This window comes from Nilaparvata lugens, chromosome 8 (genome assembly GCF_014356525.2).
Source record: "Nilaparvata lugens isolate BPH chromosome 8, ASM1435652v1, whole genome shotgun sequence".
Lineage (NCBI taxonomy): Eukaryota > Metazoa > Arthropoda > Insecta > Hemiptera > Delphacidae > Nilaparvata > Nilaparvata lugens.
The window spans coordinates 6,335,366-6,359,287 of record NC_052511.1 but is presented as its reverse complement, the minus strand read 5'-3'; the positions used below and the strand labels follow the sequence as shown (position 1 = coordinate 6,359,287).

General features: G+C 32.4%; 1 protein-coding gene across 2 annotated transcripts in view; it reads right to left on the bottom strand.

Moving 5' to 3' along the window:
* The window catches only part of LOC111044455 (coiled-coil domain-containing protein 40), a 37,720-nt gene extending 21,374 nt beyond the window's left edge, over nucleotides 1-16,346 (bottom strand). The window contains exons 1-6 of one of the 2 annotated variants that reach the window (XM_022329615.2): nucleotides 16,066-16,346; nucleotides 13,787-14,770; nucleotides 11,717-11,936; nucleotides 9,761-9,918; nucleotides 5,894-6,138; nucleotides 1,840-2,083 (exon numbers count right to left, since the gene is read on the bottom strand). In XM_022329615.2, coding sequence (XP_022185307.2) covers nucleotides 1,840-2,083; nucleotides 5,894-6,138; nucleotides 9,761-9,918; nucleotides 11,717-11,936; nucleotides 13,787-14,725 — 1,806 coding nt within the window. In that variant the 5' untranslated portion in view covers nucleotides 14,726-14,770; nucleotides 16,066-16,346. The remainder of the gene's footprint in view (nucleotides 1-1,839; nucleotides 2,084-5,893; nucleotides 6,139-9,760; nucleotides 9,919-11,716; nucleotides 11,937-13,786; nucleotides 14,771-16,065) is intronic. The other variant, XM_039433818.1, reaches the window with a different exon arrangement.
* Between the last annotated feature and the right edge of the window lie 7,576 nt (nucleotides 16,347-23,922).

Genomic DNA, 23,922 nt, shown 5'->3' with positions numbered 1-23,922 from the left:
TAGTCTAGAAGCAGAACATGAAAATAGCAGAATAAGTTATATGAAAACCTCTATTCAACACAGTAATATAATCAGGCTCATTTCTGAAGCTGCTGGATCCCCACATACATCAGTCCAGTCTGGTACAGTGAATAAATTATTCCAATCACCTCTAATGGAACCATTCCAAAGCTAATAAACAAATTAAAAGACTAGGTTATGATCAATGTGCATTAATGTTGTTTTGTCCAGTCTATCGGTGTCATAATGCAATATTTTGTTTCATAAGTTACAACTGTAGATCAATTCTGGACAAAACAACAATTCCATAACACAATTCAATTCAACATGAAACAGCTGTGCTGAATAGTGAGTTGTGTTTTTCTGGCTCTAAATTTTGTAAAATTACTCAAACATTTTCCAAATAATGGTGATTTGAGTGTGATATTTTTGTTTTTTATTCTGTTTTTAACCGTCAAAATTTAAAATCTTAGTTTTCGTTGTTTTCGAGTGAAAATGGATTAAATTTTAGTAAAGTGAAATCATAACCCTATTTTGGACTTTTAAAGTGTTATCTAAATTTGGGTAAGGTATAGTACAAAGAGTATCCTTAGATTTTTCTCCCGATCAGTGCTTCTTTGTGAAAAATATAAATAAGTAGATAAATAAACATAATATTGTAATGAAGATGAGGTACGGTGGGAGAAGCCTCCTCCATCAAATATGTAAGGAGGAAAAAGAACTCTGATAACAAAAAGAGAACAGAATAACTAGAACTTTAATTAATTGGTATCTTTCGGTTTTACATGGTTGAATATGATATATATTAATTTTTCTCTATTCCAAAAAGGGAAAATATAGATATATACAAACACAATATTAAATGAAATTAATGGGGAAAACACTCGCTTGCTTGCTGCTAATGATGATTCAATCTTTGTGGTTATGAAAATTAAGAACAATGATCTTATCCAGTAGTAACCTACCTCTTGAATATGGCTTCCCCCTTTGGCATTCACTGTTTTAATCGCGACTTTACGGTTAGTATTTAAAAAAAAACTAACTGAACCAATGAATAGGCTCAGAACCCGTCTCTCTCAATAATATAATTATTTTTAAACTACGGTACCCGATCTGTGACAGAATAACTGTATTATAAAACGAAACGAAGTCTAGGCTTTTTCACTTGATCAGCCGGACTTTACTCACAGTCCTAACGAACGAGCTCTGCTCCAAAAGCTAAATTTTGGGTATTAATATAAACTCAGTCAATGCCAAACATGAAAGCCATTTCAAGTACATATTTTTATCTGTCGCACAAGCGGCACTTTTGTTATTAGAAACAGAGAAGCTAACGTTAATATTGTCAACAAATAAAATAAACAATCTTATTCTGTCGGTGACAAAGATTGTTCAAAGACAAAATACTGTTTACTGAACTTTTTTTAATTTGAAAACTCTAAAATCCTGATCAATATGAGATAAATATATGATTCATATTTATGTCCCATATGACCAGGTGACAATATCTTCAATTTACTAATTCACATTTTCAATTTATTCAATCAAACTTTCTTAATTCCAATTCATTAAAAACCAATTTTCAATTTACTAAAGGGCCAAGCCATCTACATGAAGCGTCTTTCAGACGAGTTGGCACTTTGGCAGGGCAAGAAGCTCTCCGATTGGCTGATTAGGCTGGCATTGGGGGATCAGCTGATAATCAGCCAATCAGAGAGCTTCCCATCCTACCGACTGGTCTGAAAAACGCCTCATGTTGCTTGACCCTTATTTAGATTGTTTTTGGGACAGTATTTACAAAATGTTCCTGATACTGTATTTACAGACTGATCAACTCACCTGCTCTGACATATTCAAATCGTTCTCTGTCACTTCTTTGATGCGTAAAGCATGGCCAAATTGTTCGTGAAGATTTATGAATTTCTCCTCCTCGTCGTCCAATGCCTTCTTGCTCATCGTCAAAGTTTTCTCGATGCTTTTGATTTCCATCATCATCTGCTCGTTCATTTTGATTGCGTTCTCGCCTTCTTTTTGCTGAATTTGCAGTTCTACATCCAGGGTGCGATCACGGATCTTCGCGTCTCTGGAAATGAAAGTTTTATAAATTAATGAATAGTTTTAGTTTTATCCTAAGTCATCGATTAGCGCTGCTGGATAGACTGTGTCAAGTGTTTATAAAACATGTCACAAGAATATTCTTGTGTATAAATAATGCTGCGACAATCACTGACGAACATTATAACATCTAATATTAAGGCTCTGCAAAGGCTAAAAATAAACTTTCTACTGGTGATATTTTAGAAAGTTTTCCGATTTGTATATCATCAAGTTATCAAAATTAAAAAGTTTTCTTAGGAAAACATTTTTTTCCGATCATTAATTTTTGAGATATGAGCGCCTTAAGTTTAAATCTTTGGGACAGAACATTTCAAATTTGGTAAGAGATAAATCGATGAGATTTACAGGATAAATTCTTCATAGTATTATTGATCTAGTAAAACAAAAATTTTCTTAAAATATAGATTTTTGTGAAAGTTATTCAATGTACCAAAAATAACTCAACTAAAAGTTATTTTTGGTCATTTTAGTAAATTGAATAACTTACTCAAAAATTGATATCTTCAGAAAATTTTTGTTTCACTAGATCAACAATACCATGAAGAGTCTTTCGACTAAATCTCATGGATTTACCTCTTACCGTATTTTAAATGTTCTGTCCCAAGAATTTAAACTTTAGGCGCTCATATCTCAAAAATTATTGATCGGAAAAAAATGTTTTCCTGAGAAAACTTTTTCATTTTGATAGCTTGATAGTATACAAATTGAAAAATATCACCAGTAGAAAGTTGATTTTTTGCCTTTGCACAGCCATAAATGTGGAAGGATGGCGGGGTTTCTTTAGTGAGGTCCACGTTATAATGGCAGTGGAGAAAGATAGAGAAGCAGCGTTGCTGTTATTCTCCGCCTTGCCACTGCCTTCTATAAAGGATAGCTGATATCAGTAGTATATCTGACGGAGGCTTATACAGAGTGTTCTGAAAAAAGGTGCCCATAAGCCAGGGGGTGATTCCTCACATCAAAAGAAGAAAAAAATCTAATTAACATAGGTCCGGAAATGCTTGGTTACCAAGTTATACAGGATGAATTTCAGTTCCCCTGCCCTACGGGTATTTGTTAGCTGTTAGATTAAGATGTTAGATCCAGCGTAATTTATGTAAAATGAACTGAGAAATTGAATAGAAAAGTTTCCAGACCGTTAGCTACAGTAATTTTTAAGATATGTGACGAAATACGCGAATCTTGGTCCCGAAAAACAAGTTCCTTCAAGGTTTGAAGCAGATTTACTATGTTAAATGTACAATAAACACAACATATTTTCTTACAGAACTTGGAGAAAATTTAATTTCGAAGAGAAAGATGTAGAATAAATCTATAATAGACAAACCCAACCTTGAAAATATAATCCTTAATTACACACAAAACGCATGAAAAATTGACAAAATCTGTTAAGCTTTCTATAGATCTGTAAATTTCTATCAAATTCTATTCCAAGTGCTTGTTAGTTTTTATAATGCTATATGACTCAATCATAGCTAAACTATTTTTGTAATTTCCAATGCTACAGTAGTTTTGAATAATATAATATAATGGAATAATTATATAAATTAAAATAATTACCTATATATTATAATATTATATAACAGGGTTTACAGGGTTAACAGGGTTTTGTAATGTTCGTGATTTGATGAAATGTTCTGTTAATCAATAATTTATTATGTATTTGATTAGAATAGCAACTGCTATTTAAATAAATAGAAATATAAATCTCAGTAACTTTTTAAATTGTTTTGTCACAACATGTCTCTCAATATAAATCTCAGTGATTTCACTTGAAAATGGCTTTAATGTCCGAAACATGTGACAAAATAGTTTTTCCTCCACCTACTGTCTAAAGTACTTGCTTTACTCCCTGAAACCTAATACTAAAGTGTCACTTTTCGCTCTCGGTAGTAAAAAACAGAAAAACTCCCTAGGGAGTAAAAGTGACTCCATTTAAATAACATGGGGAGCATCTCTATTTTGAAACTTACATTGTAATAGGTTAGAAGGTCTAAGCTCAGATGAGAAAGCATAATAGAGGTGTCTGTCATTGAGTCAACTGAATTCAATACCACAACCAGAAATTTGATTAACTATTCTAAATATTAGTAGACGATAAAAATTTATACAATTTTTAAAATATTTTATTCTATTCAAAATACCAGCCAACAAATACTTTTGATCTGCAATTCAAATCTGAACCGCGTGATCTGGAGTCAGCCATTTTTGATAGCTGCTCAGCTGATATAATTGTTATAACTTTGCTGATAGATAGCGCAATCGGCAGTGCCAATCAGACGACCGGTTTTTAGGTTTTAGATTTAGGTTATGTTGTTAGGAATCATTGTCACCAAATACGTAAGTTATTAGAATGATTTCATTTGCAGTTTCTATAAAAAAATGTAGATGGAGGAAAAATGTTGTGTACATCACGAGCGAAAAATACTTTTTCTCCCTCAGGAAAATTGCTGCCCTCGGCTTCACCTCGGGCTTCAAACTTTTTCCCACAGGGAGAAAAAGTCGTACTTTTCACTCTAGATATACAAATAACTATAAAAGGGTACTGAGATTTATATTTTTATTCATATTAAAAGTAGCCCTAAAGAAAAAATTGTACTATTGTATGAGTACTTGCTCAAGAACAAATAATAAAAATAATTTGATTTGATTTGATATTAACTGTTAATTCTTGTTTAATATGAGAGGTAATTCTTCAATAGAATATATTTTTCAATGATTTAATTAAAACGCTTGATAATTGAGATTGAATATTTCTTCAATTTTTACATTCTAAAAAACGATCTGGCAACGTTGCGGAGCTAGGGAGGAATAGTGCCATCTGCTTTGTTGAATTTAGACAGGGATAACAACACCATTGTTAATCAAATACTACCATTATAAACGTGGACCTCACTATAATGCATTATCTTTTGGAAAGAAGAAGAAAACCAAGACCTTTTATACTATAGTGAGGTACAGTTATTTTCTGGGAAGAAAAAGAAGAAAGCTTGGATCTCACTATAATGAAATAGTTATTTGTGCAACTAGTGCGCAAAGTGTCAGTTTGCTGCACCGAAAGAAACGTTTACGCCCGAGCCGTAGGCGAGGGCGGAATGGTTTCTTGAGTGCAGCAGAGGAACTTTGCGCACGTATTTCACATTAAGTTTTTCCTACAGTTACCATTGAATATGAAAAGTGGGTAATTATGGGTAAAATTGCCTGAAATCCATCAAATGTTTCTCTGTGTAATTTTATTATTGATAAAAACCTTAATCCTAAAATCCTAAAGTCCTCGTTGTCCTTGGTTATAATATATAATGAATAATAATTAGCGCGTTGTGCTTGGTTGCACCTCTGCTCACTATAGCAGCCACAGCAGTCACTGTTACCAACTTCATTTTGATTTTGCTGCACTGTTGCTCCATATAACCTACTAAGTATTTTGCGTTGCCATGTTGCAAATCTGGAGTGCAGAAAAATTTTTCCCGCACTAGAGCGGAAAAGTGATTCTTTGCGTTCTGTAATCAGTGCAGCAATGGCCACTTTTCAACGTAACTGTAGGAAAAGTAGTTATCTTCTGGAAAGAAGAAGAAAACGTGGACTTTACTGTAGTGAGGTATGGTTATCTTCTTGAAATAAGAGGAAAAAACGTGGACCTCACTATATAGTGATGTATAGTTATCTTTTGAGAAGAAGTAGAAGAAAACGTGAACATCACTATAGTGAGTACAGTCTACTGTTATCTTCTGGAGAGATAACGTAGACCTTACTATAGTGAACATTGCATACTCACTCCAATTGTTTCTTCATATCCAGTAAAGCGGCATCTCGCTGATTAATTGTGTTGAGCAGCTGTTCCCAAATGTAGGTGAGATGCTCGTTTTCCATTATAATGGCATCAATATCGGCGCTGGCGTTATAATTGGCTTTCTGAATGACTTTCATCTCCTGCTGCTTCTGCAGTGTACTGTCGTACAACTCCTTCAGTTCGGTTTGCATTTTCAGTACAGTCTGGTTCAATGCGAGCAGCAGCATGTCCTGAAATAAATTTGTAACATCTTTAGTGGGATAGTTCATAAAGAAACATTAGCGTAAGTAGATATCTCATGGTATTGGAAATTTATGTCGCAACTTTTACTGTTATCTCAAGCCGATTATTGTAAATTTTTACTGTTTTGTTGGGGGTGAGAGTGTATGAACGGCACAATTTGAGAGACTACCAGCGTCACACAGCTTCATGGGAAAGAACTAAGTGAACTATCGTGTCATAATATGAAGTTATCGATACTGTAATATCGATAGTCGATGTATTGATCGAGAGTTGTAACGAGTCGATACTTCTACTTCTTCAACATAATCATGAGTTGTATAGTTGTATTTGCTTCGTGCATAATATTCATTTAATAAATACTTTGTGTATAAACTTTGTGTTTGATTAATAACGAACCAACAAACATAACATATCGGCTTGGGATAACAGTAAAAGTTGCGACATAAACGCCCTATACCATGGGATATCTACTTATGCCATCGTTTCTCTATGGCTGCATTTATAACAGCAAATATCGCGGAGCGGTTTCAACTCAGTGTTCGCGCTACTGATAAGCTAACACTTAGGCTCAACTCACACTTACGCGACTCAGGTCGAGAAGAGACTCGACTCTAGTCGAGAGCATGTGCGTTTTCAAATGGTGACACTCAGACCAGTCGATTCTAGTCTCTAGATTCTAGAAAATATATTCTATTGAGGAATTAGCTCGAGAAGAGACTCGACTCTAGTCGAGAGCAAGTGTCTTCAAATGGTGACGTCGCGGAGACTAGAATCGACTGGTCTGAGTGTCACCATTTGGAAACACATGCTCTCGACTAGAGTCGAGTCTCTTCTCGAGCTAATTCCTCAATAGAATATATTTTCTAGAATCTAGAGACTAGAATCGACTGGTCTGAGTGTCACCATTTGGAAACACATGCTCTCGACTAGAGTCGAGTCTCTTCTCGACCTGAGTCGCTTAAGTGTGAGTTGAGCCTTAGATAGAAGTCAAGACTCAAGCGCCTGCTAATCTCGTTGGAAGGGTGACCACTTGAACCAGCTCCTCTGAATATGATTCATCGCTTCCCGGTGGTTCGGAAAACACCAAAAGCTGTAGGTTCACTCATCTCTCATCATCATCATCATCCGCCTCATCACCCACGCACAAGCCTACGGCTCATGGCATCACCCTCAGCAAAAAAAATCGAAGTTGTCTCTAAAATTATGTTCACAAAAAGTTTTCATGGCATCACCCTCAGCAAAAAGAAAAAATAAAGTTGTCAACAAAGTGTTGCCCACAAATAGTTTTCTACAAGAAATTTGTAATTTTTTTTAGAAAACAAGTTTTCAAACGTAGAGTAACAAAAATTGACAATTTCTTGCTCACATAGTCGGTGTGGACTTGTATAGGGGAAACATTTTGTTTGCAACTTTCTCCATATTTCCCATACTGAGTGGAAAACAAAAATTCTAATGAAAACATTAGAATATTGTCTAATATCTACTAAATTTATTGAAAAGATTACGGACATGTGGTGTCAAATTATTTTGCCTCATACATTAGAAGATAACAAAAATGTTGTTTAAAATAAGGATTCCCACAAGTTGACAACAAAATGTTGCTGTGCGTTTCAATAATTGCCTCATTTTGTTGAAAACTCAGTTGCCGTCTTAAGCCGCGTTCACATCATAGCTGTCTCGTTTATTCTTTGAAACTCTGGTGTAAATGCGGTGTGAACATGACAGCATATTTGTCAAGTTTATTTTTCCACTGCCTTCTATCATAGAGAAACATAGCATAAGTAGATATCCCACTCTGTAATAATAGTTTGGCCCTTCCAAGGTGGGTTCTCTCAATTATTTGAAGTGATGTAAGTATGAAAGATAATTTCATTTAAAGGCTAGTATAAGCTCCAACTGCTGTATTCTACCATAGAGAAACAATAGCAGATATCCCATGGTATAGGGCGTTTATGTCGCAACTTTTACTGTTATCTCAACCCGATAGTTCATGTAATTCTTTCCCGTGAAGCTGTGTGAAACTGGTAGTCTCTCATATTGTGCCGTTCATACACTCTCACCCCAACAAAACAGTAAAATTCGACAATAATCAACAGTAATCGGCTTGAGATAACAGTAAAAGTTGCGACATAAACGCCCTATACCATGGGTTATCTACTTATGCTATTGTTTCTCTATGCTTCTATACTGGATAGCACTTCCGATAGTAAGAATCATTAATTAATTAATTTCAAAAGCTAATAATGCCATTAAAATATTGAAAGCTTTTAAAGAATTTTGTTTTCAATGTTCATCACATTATTCCTCTTTATATTATATTATTTTTTCATATTCATAGCTTAAGTATGCAATGTAAGAAAAATATTTGCATTATTTTATAAAATGGCAAATAAATTGAATTGGAATTTGTTCACAATGTGAGTTTGAATATGGAAGATACTCTCTTCAAAGTTGCTGAATTTCAACAGTTTTGGGTCTATCCTATTAATTTTCTCCCAATCATTAATTTGATATTATGGAATGATATTATTGTGATTATGGAATGTAATAAATAAATGAATAGATAATTGAGTTGGTACCGTACATACGGATATATTATGAGTACCTGTATCCCACGATAACTATAAGCAGTTGATATTAATTTGATATAAAAGCAGTTGATATAAAATTTCATTCTCGTCAGGCTGACTGATGGGGGCTCATCCTTGCTCACAGACCTTAGGTCCATGCAAGGATTAATTCCTTTAAGTACGGCCTGTCAGCTTGCACTATTAGAAGAATAATTAACAATAATAGTAGAATAGAAAGTTTTTATGTTATTATGCTTTATTATTATTATGCTTTGTAAGTAACATTATTGTATTGTAAACATTTTTCTGATAGTGTGGGTGACAGAATTTATTTATATTTGTTGTATTGTTTTTTGGATGAGGAATAAAAGAATTTGATTTGATTTGATTATATCAACATTGGAGTTTTATCAGCAATTTGTGAATATGAACCAAAATATGCAGACCACAATGAGATGATTTCAATTTTATCTAGTCTTTCAATGATTGAAACGTCATATTTATATGAAATAATTAAATTCAATGCTGGAGATATAATATTAATTGGAGATACATTATAAAGCAGCCGATAGTCACATAGGAGTTTCATCAATCTATGACTGTGAACCAAAATATGCACACCACAATGAGATGATTTCAATTTTAGCTAGTCTTTCAATGATTGAAACGTCATATTTATATGAAATAATTAAATTCAATGCTGGAGATATAATATTAATTGGAGATACGTTATAAAGCAGCCGATAGTCACATAGGAGTTTCATCAATCTATGACTGTGAACCAAAATATGCACACCACAATGAGATGATTTCAATTTTATCAAATCAATTTATTTCCCATTTTTACAATATATACAGAGCATGAAATTACGATAGTTATACTGAAATAATTACCATATAACTAATAAATCACAATCATACTCTGAAGAACATATTTTATCTAGACTTTTAATGATTGAAACGCCATATTTAGAAAAATTATTAAATTCAATGCTGGAGAAATGATATTCTAAAGAAATAATAACAGCAGACAACCTACCTGTTGTTGTTTTTCAATAATAATCCGTTTTTTCTCAGCATTAGTTTTGTCAGTAATATTTTTCGACAATGTGATCTGCGATGCTTGATTCGATTCCCATTCGGAAAATTGTCGAACCAAGGCTGCCAATGATTCTGACTCTAAACGGAGCTCTTTCTCTAAAAATAAAAAAACATTAATCAGTCAAGATATATACCACAAAAATGAAAAATCATATTATTAAGGCACCAAAAGCAAACTGATCATGAGAGCACATTAAATACAGTGTAGACAAATAGCCTGCTATATCAGTATTATTCACAAATATAATTAACACCAAGTATAATTAACAACAAAAGCAAACTGATTATGAGAGCACATTAAATACAGTGTAGACAAATAGCCTGCTATATCACTATTATTCACAAATATAATTAATCCAATTCAATATTATTTGTACTACTTACAATACATATTAATAATCCAATGCAGTAGGCTATTATTATCACAATCCAAACTTGATAGTCTCATAGTCACAAAAGTAGGGTATTTCCCAAATATATTTTAAGAAGAACGAGTATATTACGGAAATTACAGTGATAACTGATTTGTTTTGAAAATTAATTTTCAATTTGAATGTAGTATCATAGAGAAACAATAGCGTAAGTAGATATCCCATGGTATAGGGCGTTTATGTCGCAACTTTTACTGTTATCTCAAGCCGATTACTGTTGATTGTTGTTGAATTTTACTGTTTTGTTGGGGTGAGAGTGTATGAACGGCACAATATGAGAGACTACCAGTGTCACACAGCTTCACGGGAAAGAATTACATGAACTATCGGCTTGAGATAACAGTAAAAATTGCGACATAAACGCCCTATACCATGGGATATCTATGCTATCGTTTCTCTATGCTCATAGTCACAAAAGTAGGGTATTTCCCAGATTTATTTTAAGAAGAACGAGTATATTACGGAAATTACAGTGATAACTGATTTGTTTTGAAAATTAATTTTCAATTTGAATGTATTATACAGCAGTTGAACTTATACTAGCCTTTTAAATGAAATTATCTTTCGTACTTACATCATATTACGGAAATTAGAGTGATAACTGATTTGTTTTGAAAATTAATTTTCAATTTGAATGTATTTATACAGCGGTTGGAACATATACTAGCCTTTTAAATGAAATTATCTTTCGTACTTACATCACTTCAAATAACTGAGAGAACCCACCTTGGAAGGGCCAAACTATTATAATTACAGAGTGATTGATCGATATCTCATTATTCTCAAATTCATACAATATTCATATATGCTATTAACATTGTCATAATTGAAAAATCTTGAACAATCTCACTTAAGATCATTCAAACAAAAAATTGACTTTGAGGGCAATGTTCTGTTAATTAGATGAAGAATACTTCATGGTCTAAAATAAAAAAGTTGAACTAATAATAATAATATCATGGGATCTGGCTGGTTCAGGTCTGGTTAAGAGTCTTCAGGTATCCAGGTCGCACTAATATGAACTAATGTGATGATTAAAATAGTAGTTAGGCTATAGATAAACCTCTTATACTACCACTTAAGCCTAATTGTGTCAGCTTCTGATTGACTTTCACATGTTCTCAGAGAATTGAGCTTGAACTTTTTACAGAAGAAACATAACCTATTTTTTGGACATGTAATCAAAATTTGGGAATGGAATAGTTTTGGGCCAAGCCTGTTGTTCCTTCCCAATCATACTCATATGATTTGTTATTGTATCCATGAATAAATGAATGAATGAATGAATAAAATGAAAATTAGGTAGAATACAATAGCCTTAATATAAATAATATTGGTAACCAGTTCCAATTATTGAAGATCTTAAGTCTTTGAGGTACTAGAATATTAAACTATTTTCAAATATAATCAGAGACCTTTGATGCATTAGATTTATTTTAGTGTCAAAATTAAGTTCTTCTCACCTTTCTGTATATTCACTGCTACTTCATCTGTTTTCAGTTTGTAAGTTTTCGTAGTTTGTGAGTGGGAATTGGAAATGTTTTCCAGTTCATTTGTGATTTCTTCAATTGATGAGTTGATAGCATCCAATTGTTTCTGTTGTTGAAATATATGGACTTCTCTGTTGTGGCAATCCTCTAGAAGTCTAGTTTCAGTTGCTAGTTTTTCTTTCACATCATGAGTCTGAAATATTAAAATATGTTGTGTTATAGAATATTGTTACATATTTTCTGAAGCTGTAAAATATGCAGAATTAATATTTTCAATAATTTCTGAGTACATATTCACCTTGTCATTCAAGAGATAAGACTGTAATTACAGATTATTCATTTTATAATGATTTATCCAAAGAAATGGTCTTTCAGAACGTTAAATTGAATGATTTTACAAATACAATAGAGGACCTAGTAGCTGAGTTGATGATTTACTAAACAATATCATCATTCAAAAGTACCAAGTATCATCAGTACCCAAGTTGAATGATTTTCTAAACTTTTTGTGTAGTTGAAAAGTTGATATTGTGGTAATTATTCATATTGAATGGAAAAGACTAAGAAATTGTCAAAAAACCACTGATTTATTGATAATTAGAAAGACCGGTTTCGGTTATTACACCATTGTCAATCTCTGATAAACTAAGTTTAAGAAAGTTTATCAGAGATTGACAATGGTGTAATAACCGAAACCGGTCTTTCTAATTATCAATAAATCAGTGGTTTTTTGACAATTTCTTAGTCTTTTTCATTAAAGATTTTCTAAACAATTTCATCATTCATCCTAACATTAAATTTTCATTTGCAGAACTGCAATACCTAATAATATTTATTACAATATTGAGGCGTGTATGAAGTACAGATATATAAAAATTTGTTGGATCTAGTAAATAGATCCAAATAATAAGGCTTTCAAAGTATTTATGTAAAAAATGATAAAATTTGAACACTCTTTGAGCTGAGATTAGTAGATTCATTTTACTCTAAAAGCCGGATTTTCTTATTTCAATAAAAAATTAATTAATTTGGCAACATGCTAATGTTCTTAAAACTTACTTTCTTTTCAATTTATTCTGCTTTTAATTATTTCTACATAAGTGTTAATGAAAAAACGTTTAGTTTTGATTCATTTATACAAACCTTTAAAATATTTTCAAATTTGAAAGGTTAAAGGTTTTTTACTAGAGGAAATCACTTTGAAGATACAAATGATATTTAGTTCTTTTTTTGTACTGTAACATGGAGTAGGCCTAGAGAGCTGTATGTTTCCTTCTTCTGTGATTGTACTAACAAAAATAAATTATTTTCATCTTTAATAGAAAGATTATATAAGAGGAATATAAGATACACCATATACATCATATAAGAGGAATAGTATAAGATAAGCTTACTTCCCTTTTTTCAGATTATAATATCTATTATAGATTATTATAATAATAAAATTATTGTATTGATAAATGACAGATTTCTTTATAAAATAGAATTATAGTAAGTTACCCTTTGAAATTAATAAAATAATAGATTAAGAATAAAAATATTATAAAATATGATATATATTAATTATACAAGGATATTATTTTATTAATTTCAAAGGATACCATAATTTATTCTATTTCATAAATAAAAAAAGTAGCCTGAATTCATCCATTTAAAGAAGATTGATTTCTTCTAGCTTTAAAGACTACTTTAGACCAAACACTCCTACTACCAACAACTCTACTAACAGCCACTGTACTAACAATGATACAGCAGAAAATAGTACCATAGAGAAACAATAGCGTAAGTAGATACCCCATGGTATAGGGAATTTATGTCGCAGCTTTTACTGTTATCCCAAGCCGATTACTGTCGATTGTTGTCAATTTTTACTGTTTTGTTGGGGTGAGAGTGTATGAACGGCACAATTTGAGAGAATACCAACGTCACACAGCTGCATAGGGAAGAACTACGTGAACTATCGGCTTGGGATAACAGTGAAAGTTGCGACATAAACGCCCTATACCATGGGATATCTAGAAAATAGTATAATAATTCACTTACCAGCTCATTAATCTCTTCTTCCAACGTCCTTTTCTGCTTTTCAAGATGAGCCCTCAGTACATTTTGGAAACGCTGCATTTGCTGACTATTGGGATGCAGAAAGGTACCCAAAGAACCCATAACCGCCCCACCATATCTCGGCTGAGGCACGTCTCCCTGCAACTGGTCATCACCGTGGTCTGACAACGATCTAGACTCCTCTTCATCTTTCTGCCTACCTGAATCAGCTGACATTTCAGATTCATGTTTCTCCAGATCCTCACCATCCTTCAGTTCCAACCCTTTCAAAACATCCTGGACAACAAAATCTCTTGCCACAGACAAACTAGTTTCCTCATCTACTTGGTCCTTCCTTTCACGTCCTTTCCTAGCAATTTCATTCAACATCTCCTTCTCTTCTGAAGACAATCTCTGGAACATTGCTTCATTGAATATCTCGGAGATCACACTTTTCACAAACGTTGTGATTGTCTCTGGTCTGGCTCTTTCCCCGCGGTTGATCATGTCTGCAGCTTTTTCGATCACCTCATCCACGACATCCTCCGCTAAAACTTTTGTACTCTCAAACAAATACCTCATGAAATACTCATTAATGAGTGTATCTATTATTGATTGAACTGTATCATCACACTCTTGTTCCAAGTTCTCCACATCAAACATTTCAACTCCATTTTCTTCCAAAACTGTGTTTTCAGGAACAATTTCTTCATACACATTGGAAACCTCTCCTTCATCTGGTTCTCGTGGGGAAGCACTGTCATCCTCAGTTAGGAGTTCTCGAGGAGAACTACCGGAAGTTTCAGGTTGATCGTTCTCTACATCTATTGTTAAATCGCCGTCGGGTATTGGAGATGTGTTATCGGTATCTGTTTTAACGTCTTCAGAGTTCATCGCATCGTCAATTTTTTCTTGCGTTTCGTTAGTGTCTCCGTTATCCATCTCTAATAGAACTCTTGATTATTGATACTTTAATATTTCTCCAATCTGAAACGTTATTGATAGAACTTGAATTTTAAAAAAAAAAATTGAAGTGAAAATGCACTTACTTTTGTAGTGACGATCGTTTCGACCTGTTGTTGGTCATCATCAGACTGTGGGAATTTACTCAGATAACAAGGCATCTATGATAGTCGAAACGATCGTCACTACAAAAGTAAGTGCATTTTCACTTCAAAAGTGTTTTTTAAAATTCAAGTTTAATTTTAACAGTGAAAAAGTATGGATATACAACAGAGTAATCACGCCGTTATTGATAGCTTTGAAATGAGTAATGCTTCAATATTTCTCCAATCTGAAACCTTATTGATAGCTTTGAAAATCTTCAAATGAAAATATTAGGAGTATTTTAACTAGCCTACAGTTGAATGCTTTAATACCTCTCCGATCTAAAACTTTGATACCTATAAAGTTCTCTAAACAAAAATATTTCACCTCCAAATACTAATGAATTATTCAATACCTCTCCAATCTAAAACCTTGGTAGCTTTGTAACTTTTCTAATAAAAAATATATGGAGTATTTCAACTTCAACCAGCCTACAGTTGAATGCTTTAATACCTCTCCGATCTAAAACTTAAATATAACTTAAAACTTAAACTTAAATATAACTTAAAACTTAAAACTTACTATAAAGCTCTCTAAACAGAAATATTTTACCTCCAACTACCGATGAATGCGTTAATACCTTTTCAATCTAAAACCTTGATAGCTTTGAAACTATTCAAATATAAAATATTAAGAGTATTTTTTAACTTCAACTACCCTTGAATACTTTAATACCTCTCCAATCTAATCAATGATTTGATCTTATTTACCTGTATAATTATTTTACTTTATCAATTTTCAGATTTTTCCTCTCAAATCTTCATATTAATTGAAACTTTTACAATATTTTCATTTACAAATAAATCCGTAGTTGAATTAATGAAATTAACGTTTTGGTAGAGTGTTAGTGGGGAGGATATTTTGAATATTCTTTCCAAAGAATGGACATTGATATGTCCAAAGCTCCGCCAATTTATGTAGATGCATAACAATATTATCTGTAGCTATTACCAATTATTGCTTTTTCATATCATATGCAGTTCAATAATTATTTTCTTAGTCTATATTATGTAAATTCATCTATAATTTTGCTGTATTGTAAGCTATTGTATATAAGTGTAAAAGCCAGTATTATTGTAATCTACATAAATAAAGTACTCTGTCAATCTAAAACCTTGATGGCATCAAAACTCTCCAAACAGAAATATTTTAACTACCAATGAATGCGTCAATACCTCTTCGAACTAAAACCTTGATAGCTTTGAAACTCTTAAAATAAAAGTTAACAGGAGTATTTCTTCAAACTACCCTTCCATGCTTCAGTACTTCTCCGATCTACAACCTTGATAACTTGAAACCTTAAAACAGAAATATTTCACCTCCAATTAACAAGCTTGTAGAAGTTTGAAAAAATCGAGAGATTGTAAATTTGAAAGCTATTTTATCAATAAACTGCCCCACTGAGAGTTATTGATAAAATAAGGAGGTTAAAGCTCTGAAGAACGATTCATAAACTGTTTATTAGTTGCCATGGCAACTGCACCCCAAGCTCGGGGCTTGAAAAACGGGAGGAAAAATAATTATGACTCACCTTTTATTGAAGTTTATTGGACCTTGACCAAGACCTTCTATGAAAAGACACATTGAGTGAAGTTGATAGCGGGCTGGCGTTATAGAGTGATGAAAACCTATATGGTATTGGCGGTTTTTTTTCATTCATAAAAGTAATATTTTTATGAAGTTTGATCTAGAAAATTGAGGTGAAAAGAATAAGATATTGCCTCAGTTGCACGAAAGCCTGTTGAATTTCAACTGTAATTAAATGCCACGAGAACTAATCAAAGAAGCATTCTTTTCAAGAAAGCATGACCATTACGTTGCATCTAATTATAATTAAAATTTAACAGGATTTTGTGCAACCGGGCTTCAGTTCTACTTGTAGACTTGTATGTTCTATCTTATTCATAACTAGCAGGTAACCCGTGCTTCGCAAGGGTCTCTTTTAAAACTTGACGTAATGAAATCCAGAAGAATTGAATATAGGCCTATAAGAATCCTCGGTTGATTAAGAATTTATAAGCAGCATTTCAAGTAAATCAGTCCAGTAGTTCAGACGTGATGATGCGTCAAACATAATTTCCCTATCCTCTACACGAGTGTATACGTCTTTAAGCCAGTTCTTTCCTCTATTATAGTATAGAAGATGATAGATAGATGGATATATCATCCATTTATTTATCATCTTCTATACTATAATAAAGGAAATGAATGAGAATAAATTTTGAAAGGTTTGAGATATGGATGTGCGGTTTTCACCACACCTTTTCTCTGGAAATCCTGTATCGGAATCATGTATCATATGACCACCTTTCAATTAAAAAAAGAAGTTTTATTCAAAATGCTAATTCCAAAATGGCGGAGAAAATTTGGGTGCGATGGAAAACCTGTTTTTATCATTCGAAAAGGATCCCCAATCATACCTATCTTCTAATTTCCCTTTTAAGAGAAATGTTCTGCTGCTTCCTTACAACAACTGAAAGCATGACAAATAATTGAAATCTTGACAAACTGAAAACTTGATGTAATCAAATATTGAAGAATTTAAAATAGGTTTATAACCATCCTCGGTTAAGCAAGAATCTATATGCAAAATTTCAAGTTAATCAGTCCAGTAGTTCAGACGTGATGATGCGTCAAACATAATTTTCCTATACTACTTTACACATGTATACGTGTATAACCCAGTTCTTTAATATAATAAAATTTTCTAATTCCGACCATATGATTTGGTGATTTTTTTATGAAATCGTATGTGCTATTAATGAAGTTTGAACATTAATTCTGAAAAATCTAGAAGGAAAATTGAAATTTGGGCTTCCAGGTGCACGAGATTGATATTTTTAGAATCTATGTTCAAAATTAGGAGATCTAAATCATTCCCTTTTTTACTTTCCTTGCCCTATTACCATAGGTAAGGAAAGTATTGCTTTCCGAAAAAAATTAAGGTACCCCAATTTCTAAATTTCTATACGTTTCAAGGTCCCCTGAGTCCAAAAAAGTGGTTTTTGGGTATTGGTCTGTATGTGTGTGTGTATGAGTGTATGTGCGTCTGTGTACACGATATCTCATCTCTCAATCAACGGAATGACTTGAAATTTGAAACTTAAGGTCCTTACACTATAAGGATCCGACAGGAACAATTTCGATCAAATGCAATTCAAGATGGCGGCTAAAATGGCAAAAATGTTGTCAAAAACAGGGTTTTTCGCGATTTTCTCGAAAAAGGCTCCAACGATTTTGATTAAATTCATACCTAAAATAGTCATCGATAAACTCTATCAACTGCCACAAGTCCCATATCTGTAAAAATTTCAGGAGCACCGCCCCATCTATGCAAAGTTTTATCTTAGATTCCCAATTATCAGGCTTCAGATACAATTTAAACAAAAAAAAATCTAAGTGGAAAAGATTGAGCATGAAAATCTCTACAATTAATGTTCAGTTACATTTTCACCTAAAATTGAAAATAAACTTTAAATTCGAGAAAATGTGATTATTCAATTGCAAATTATTGTTGATTCCATTAAATCAGTCACTATGAAGAGATAGCAGACCTCATGTGTCTCCAGCGTTATTGCCCTGTCACCAGCTGGATCAAATCTTTGAATAGTAGACTTGAGATGTGCGGGAACACTAGCGTCAGGTGATCGATTTTCATAACGGCAAGGAAAGTTGTGTGAGTGCGCCACACCAGATTTTTCATAACGGCAAGGAAAGTTGTGTGAGTGCGCCACACCAGATTTTTCCGGTATGCAATCCACAAGTTGACATGTTTTGATGCGAACAAACGAACACACGAACAAACACAACCCTACTCTCCCTTATTATATAGATAAGTTAGGAATGATTGTGTATCAATATCAATAAATGTGACAAATAAATTAATAATATCTTATTCATGTTACCTTAATATGGGGGAGTTCCACAACATATCTGTGTTTAGTGTTTAATTTCAAACACTGATGAACTACCTTGTTTGAAATTAAAAATGCCTTCTATAGAAATTTTGGATACAATCATTTTTGGTATTTAGAGTAGTTGGTACATGGAGAATTAAAAATTTCATTAATTTTCATTAAAACTGTGTCATTATATTAAAATATGGATGATTAGATTTTGGAATACAATTTTGAAATATTCTCTGATCTGTGAGTGGAGGAAAAATTCTAAGTTTCAGTGAATAACTCACCGTTTATTGTAGCCAAACGTCTCATATTGTACAACACTTGTTAGGTCAACCTCTATCCATAGCAAGAATATCAACCAAATCTGGGAGATTTGCATTTTTCATGAAATCCATGAACATCATGGATTTTTGCAAAATGGTCAAAAATTAAAATCGCTCAAACTCTCAGAAATGATAGTACTTGACGAGAGAAACAATAATGAGTCATCACATTGGCGAAATTCATTCCTATTCTTGAGGTATAAGCATTTTGAATATGAGTGATTTCTCTGATCTGTGAGTGGAGGTTGGATTTTATGTTTCAGTTAATATCTCACCCTGTATTGTAGCGAAACGTCTCATATTATAGCACAACACTAGTTACGTCAACCTCTATCCATAGCCTAAATATCAACCAAATCTTGAAGATTTTTATGTTCAAGGATTGCACTAAATAAAACAAGCATTGTATCATCTCAAGTATTTATTTTCAGTCGTTTATACTGTATTCACATGGCAGTGATGAATTGCATACCATAAATAATACGTTACAAGGCATTACCATAAATTAATACACACAGTCATTCAGCTGAAAATGGAACAATAGAACAATGATATCCTGTACTTATTATGTTTTCATTTTCAACAGAAAATCAAATTTTTTAGAAACATTATAAACTTGTTCACAGGTTATTGACAAAAAATATTAAAATTGATACTTTGACAGAAAAATACAATGGACGTTTATACTGTATTCACATGGCAGTGATGAATTGCATACCATAAATAATACGTTACAAGGCATTACCATAAATTAATACACACAGTCATTCAGCTGAAAATGGAACAATAGAACAATGATATCCTGTACTTATTATGTTTTCATTTTCAACAGAAAATCAAATTTTTTAGAAACATTATAAACTTGTTCACAGGTTATTGACAAAAAATATTAAAATTGATACTTTGACAGAAAAATACAATGGACTTGAACTTTATAATATTTCTTTTTGTAACAAATTCAGCATTTGGAGCACTTAGTTCCGGTTGCACAAAAACCGGTTAGATTTAAATCTTGATTAACTCCACAAGAACCAATCAGAGAAGCCGTCTTTTCAAAAACGCCATCACTGATTGGTTCTTGTGGAATTAATCATGTTTAAAATTTAACCGGCTTTTTTGCAACTGGGTCTAAGCCTTGGAGGAATCTTCATATTAAAAAAACAACCAATAGCTAACAAACCGGTAAGGTAATAGATTTTTAAGGTAATGGATTGGAAAGATTTTTTTTGGGTAGTAATATTGTACGATACTACATTAATAAAATTAGTAGAAGTGATGGTGATGTTGTGAAATCTCTCCATAATAAGAAAACAAAGATATTGTCGAATTTCACTAGAAATTTATTAAATTTCACTAGAAATTTATTAAATTTCACTAGAAATTTATTAAAAACTATAAAACAGAACCATGGTTTCACGTAGTTAACCAACGCTGAGTTCCTTAGTACATCTGATGATGCGTTGGTTAACTACGTGAAACCATGGTTCTGTTTTATAGTTTTTAATAAATTTCTAGTGAAATTCGACAATATCTTTGTTTTCTTATTATAATACTACATTAAGCTACGTTCACACTACAGTTGTTAACAAAATGTTCTTCATGAATAGTTTTCAATAAAAGAGATGTAGAAAATGTTCTGTATAAAACAAAGTGTAACTGTGCTTTTCAAGAAATCGACAACAAATTGCAGAAATTTGTTGGAACCTCAGTTGACAACTCTGATATGAACGCAGAAAAGCCGCGGTAAAGTACGACGGTAATAATTATAAAGTTTCAGTAAAACTAATCCAATGAATCTAAAAATTACCACAGGTATATTTTTGAATATCTTCTTTTTTACAAGAATACTATATTGAAATGAAAAATATAATTTAGCGCAGAGAATTGTATACAGTACATCTAATACTAATCATTACATTTTGATGTATATTCTTGAGTAACAGAAATATTTCATTTTCTACAGTTGCCCATAACTTCAATATTGCCTATAACCTTAGAAAACACATTTTTCAAAATTTAGTAATTTCATACATTCTGAGAACTGAATGATTTAAAGGGGCTAACCTCAAAATCCAATTTCAAATGTGTAAAGTATGAATTTTTTGGCAAATAAACTTCAAATTTCAAGGCAAATAAGATGCGGAAAGCTTTTGAAAGATAAAGATTTTAAACATTCTGAAAACTAAATAATCTAAGAGGCTATCCACACAATCTAATTTCAAATTTGTAAAGTATGAATTTCTTGGCAAATAAATTTCAAATATTAAGAAAAATGAGATGCGGAAGGCTTTTGATAGAACTATAGTGCGGTACTTAGCAATCTTTACTGTCTTTGAAAATACACTAATTAATTCTCAAAATTATGAAATAAGGTATTGATTTGTCTATACTGTATATCCAGTATACTATATTGAACCAGAAGTTCTATAAAATACATCTGCTACTCAAGAATATATTACACATTGGCTGAAAAATATACAGTAATACAAATATTTACAAATGCATAGCATGTACAAAGATGTATAAATTTTTTTATAAAATTCTTACAGCTACATTTATTTATCCAATAATACATCATCACTAACAAAAACAACACAAAACATCAAGAATTTGAAAGAAATCAATCATTTCAAATAATGTGAAAATGAGTGTTTCTACATTATTTATTTTGTTTCTACACATATTCACACAGTGTATTTTGTAAATACACAATCAATCATATCATAAAATTGAATAGTTATTAATTTCGACAAGAAGAGTTTATTCTATTTTAAAACAACTCCTTCTATCTAAAGGAAGAAGAGTTTATTCTATTTTAACACAACTCCTTCTTATCTAAAGGAAGAAGAAGAGATTATAAAACTCCTTCCGTTATAAGCGTATCTATGATGGAAGATCATCAAATGGACTACAGTACATAAAATGTTTATTGCTGATGATGAGTATCACTAAATAGAAAACTTGTGCGTGGGATTTGTTAGGGGTTGATAAAATGTATAATAATAAAGTGCTCTGGAATACAAAGCAATGTGTTCATGCATTTTAGATAGTGTGACAGCACATTATTTTCATAAACGGGCTGGCAGAGCTTTTGAATCGATTGATAGCGAGCACTGACAATCGATAAGATAAGGTCCACTTGCCAGCCAGTTATCATTAGATTAATTCCCGTTGATTCTGTTCTATTATTAATGTGAATGTTCTTGTAAAATTATAGTGTTGATGAATTTTATTGTAGTCCTCTCTCGAGAAGGTGACAACTATATCAATCCGTATCAATTCTCTGAAGAAATCAAATTAATCATTAGATTAATTCCCGTTAATTCTGTTCTATTATTAATGTGAATGTTCTTCTAAAATTATAGTGTTGATACATTTTATTGTAGTCCTCTCTCGAGAAGGTGACAACTATATCAATCCGTATCAATTCTCTAAAGAAATCAAATTTAATGTTCTAATTACTCTATTGAACTCTACTCTATTGTTGACTACCTCGCTCATTGTCGTCCAATATTTGTCTCGATGGAGGTTATGACTGTTTTCAGCCTGTACGTCATGCAACACCTGGTCAGGGTCAGGAACGATTTGGATGTTCTTAAATGTAGGTCTAAGATACACAGGCATTTCACCAGACAAGCATGTCATCTGAATGTTCCTTTTGTCAGGCTAAAAAAACTTCGAGGACATTATAGAATATTATCAAAAACAGGGGTTTTCGCGATTTTATCGAAAACGGCTCCAACGATTTTGATCAAATTCATACCTAAAATAGTCATCGATAAACTCTATCAACTGCCACAAGTCCCATATCTGTAAAAATTTCAGGAGCTCCGCCCCATCAATGCAAAGTTTGATTTTAGATTCCAAATTATCAGCCTTCAGATACAATTTAAACAAAAAAAAAATCAAGTGGAGTAGATTGAGCATGAAAATCTCTACAATTAATGTTCAGTTACATTTTCACCTAAAATTGAAAATAAACTTTAAATTCGAGAAAATGTGATTATTCAATTGCAAATTATTGTTGATTCCATTAAATCAGTCACTATGAAGAGATAGCAGACCTCATGTGTCTCCAGCGTTATTGCCCTGTCACCAGCTGGATCAAATCTTTGAATAGTAGACTTGAGATGTGCGGGAACACTAGCGTCAGGTGATCGATTTTCATAACGGCAAGGAAAGTTGTGTGAGTGCGCCACACCAGATTTTTCATAACGGCAAGGAAAGTTGTGTTAGTGCACCACACCAGATTTTTCCGGTATGCAATCCACAAGTTGACATGTTTTGATGCAAACACACGAACAAACACAACCCTACTCTCCCTTATTATATAGATAAGTTAGGAATGATTGTGTATCAATGTGAGTGTCAAATATCAATAAATGTGACAAATAAATTAATAATATCTTATTTATGTTACCTTAATATGGGGGAGTTCCACAACATATCTGTGTTTAGTGTTTAATTTCAAACACTGATGAACTAACTACCTTGTTTGAAATTAACAATGCCTTCTATAGATATTTTGGATACAATCATTTTTGGTATTTAGAGTAGTTGGTACATGGAAAATTAATAATTTCATTCATTTTCTCCAGAACTGTGTCATTATATTAAAATATGGATGATTAGATTTTGGAATACAATTTTGAAATATTCTCTGATCTGTGAGTGGAAGAAAAATTCTAAGTTTCAGTGAATAACTCACCGTTTATTGTAGCCAAACGTCTCATATTGTACAACACTTGTTAGGTCAACCTCTATCCATAGCAAGAATATCAACCAAATCTGGGAGATTTGCATT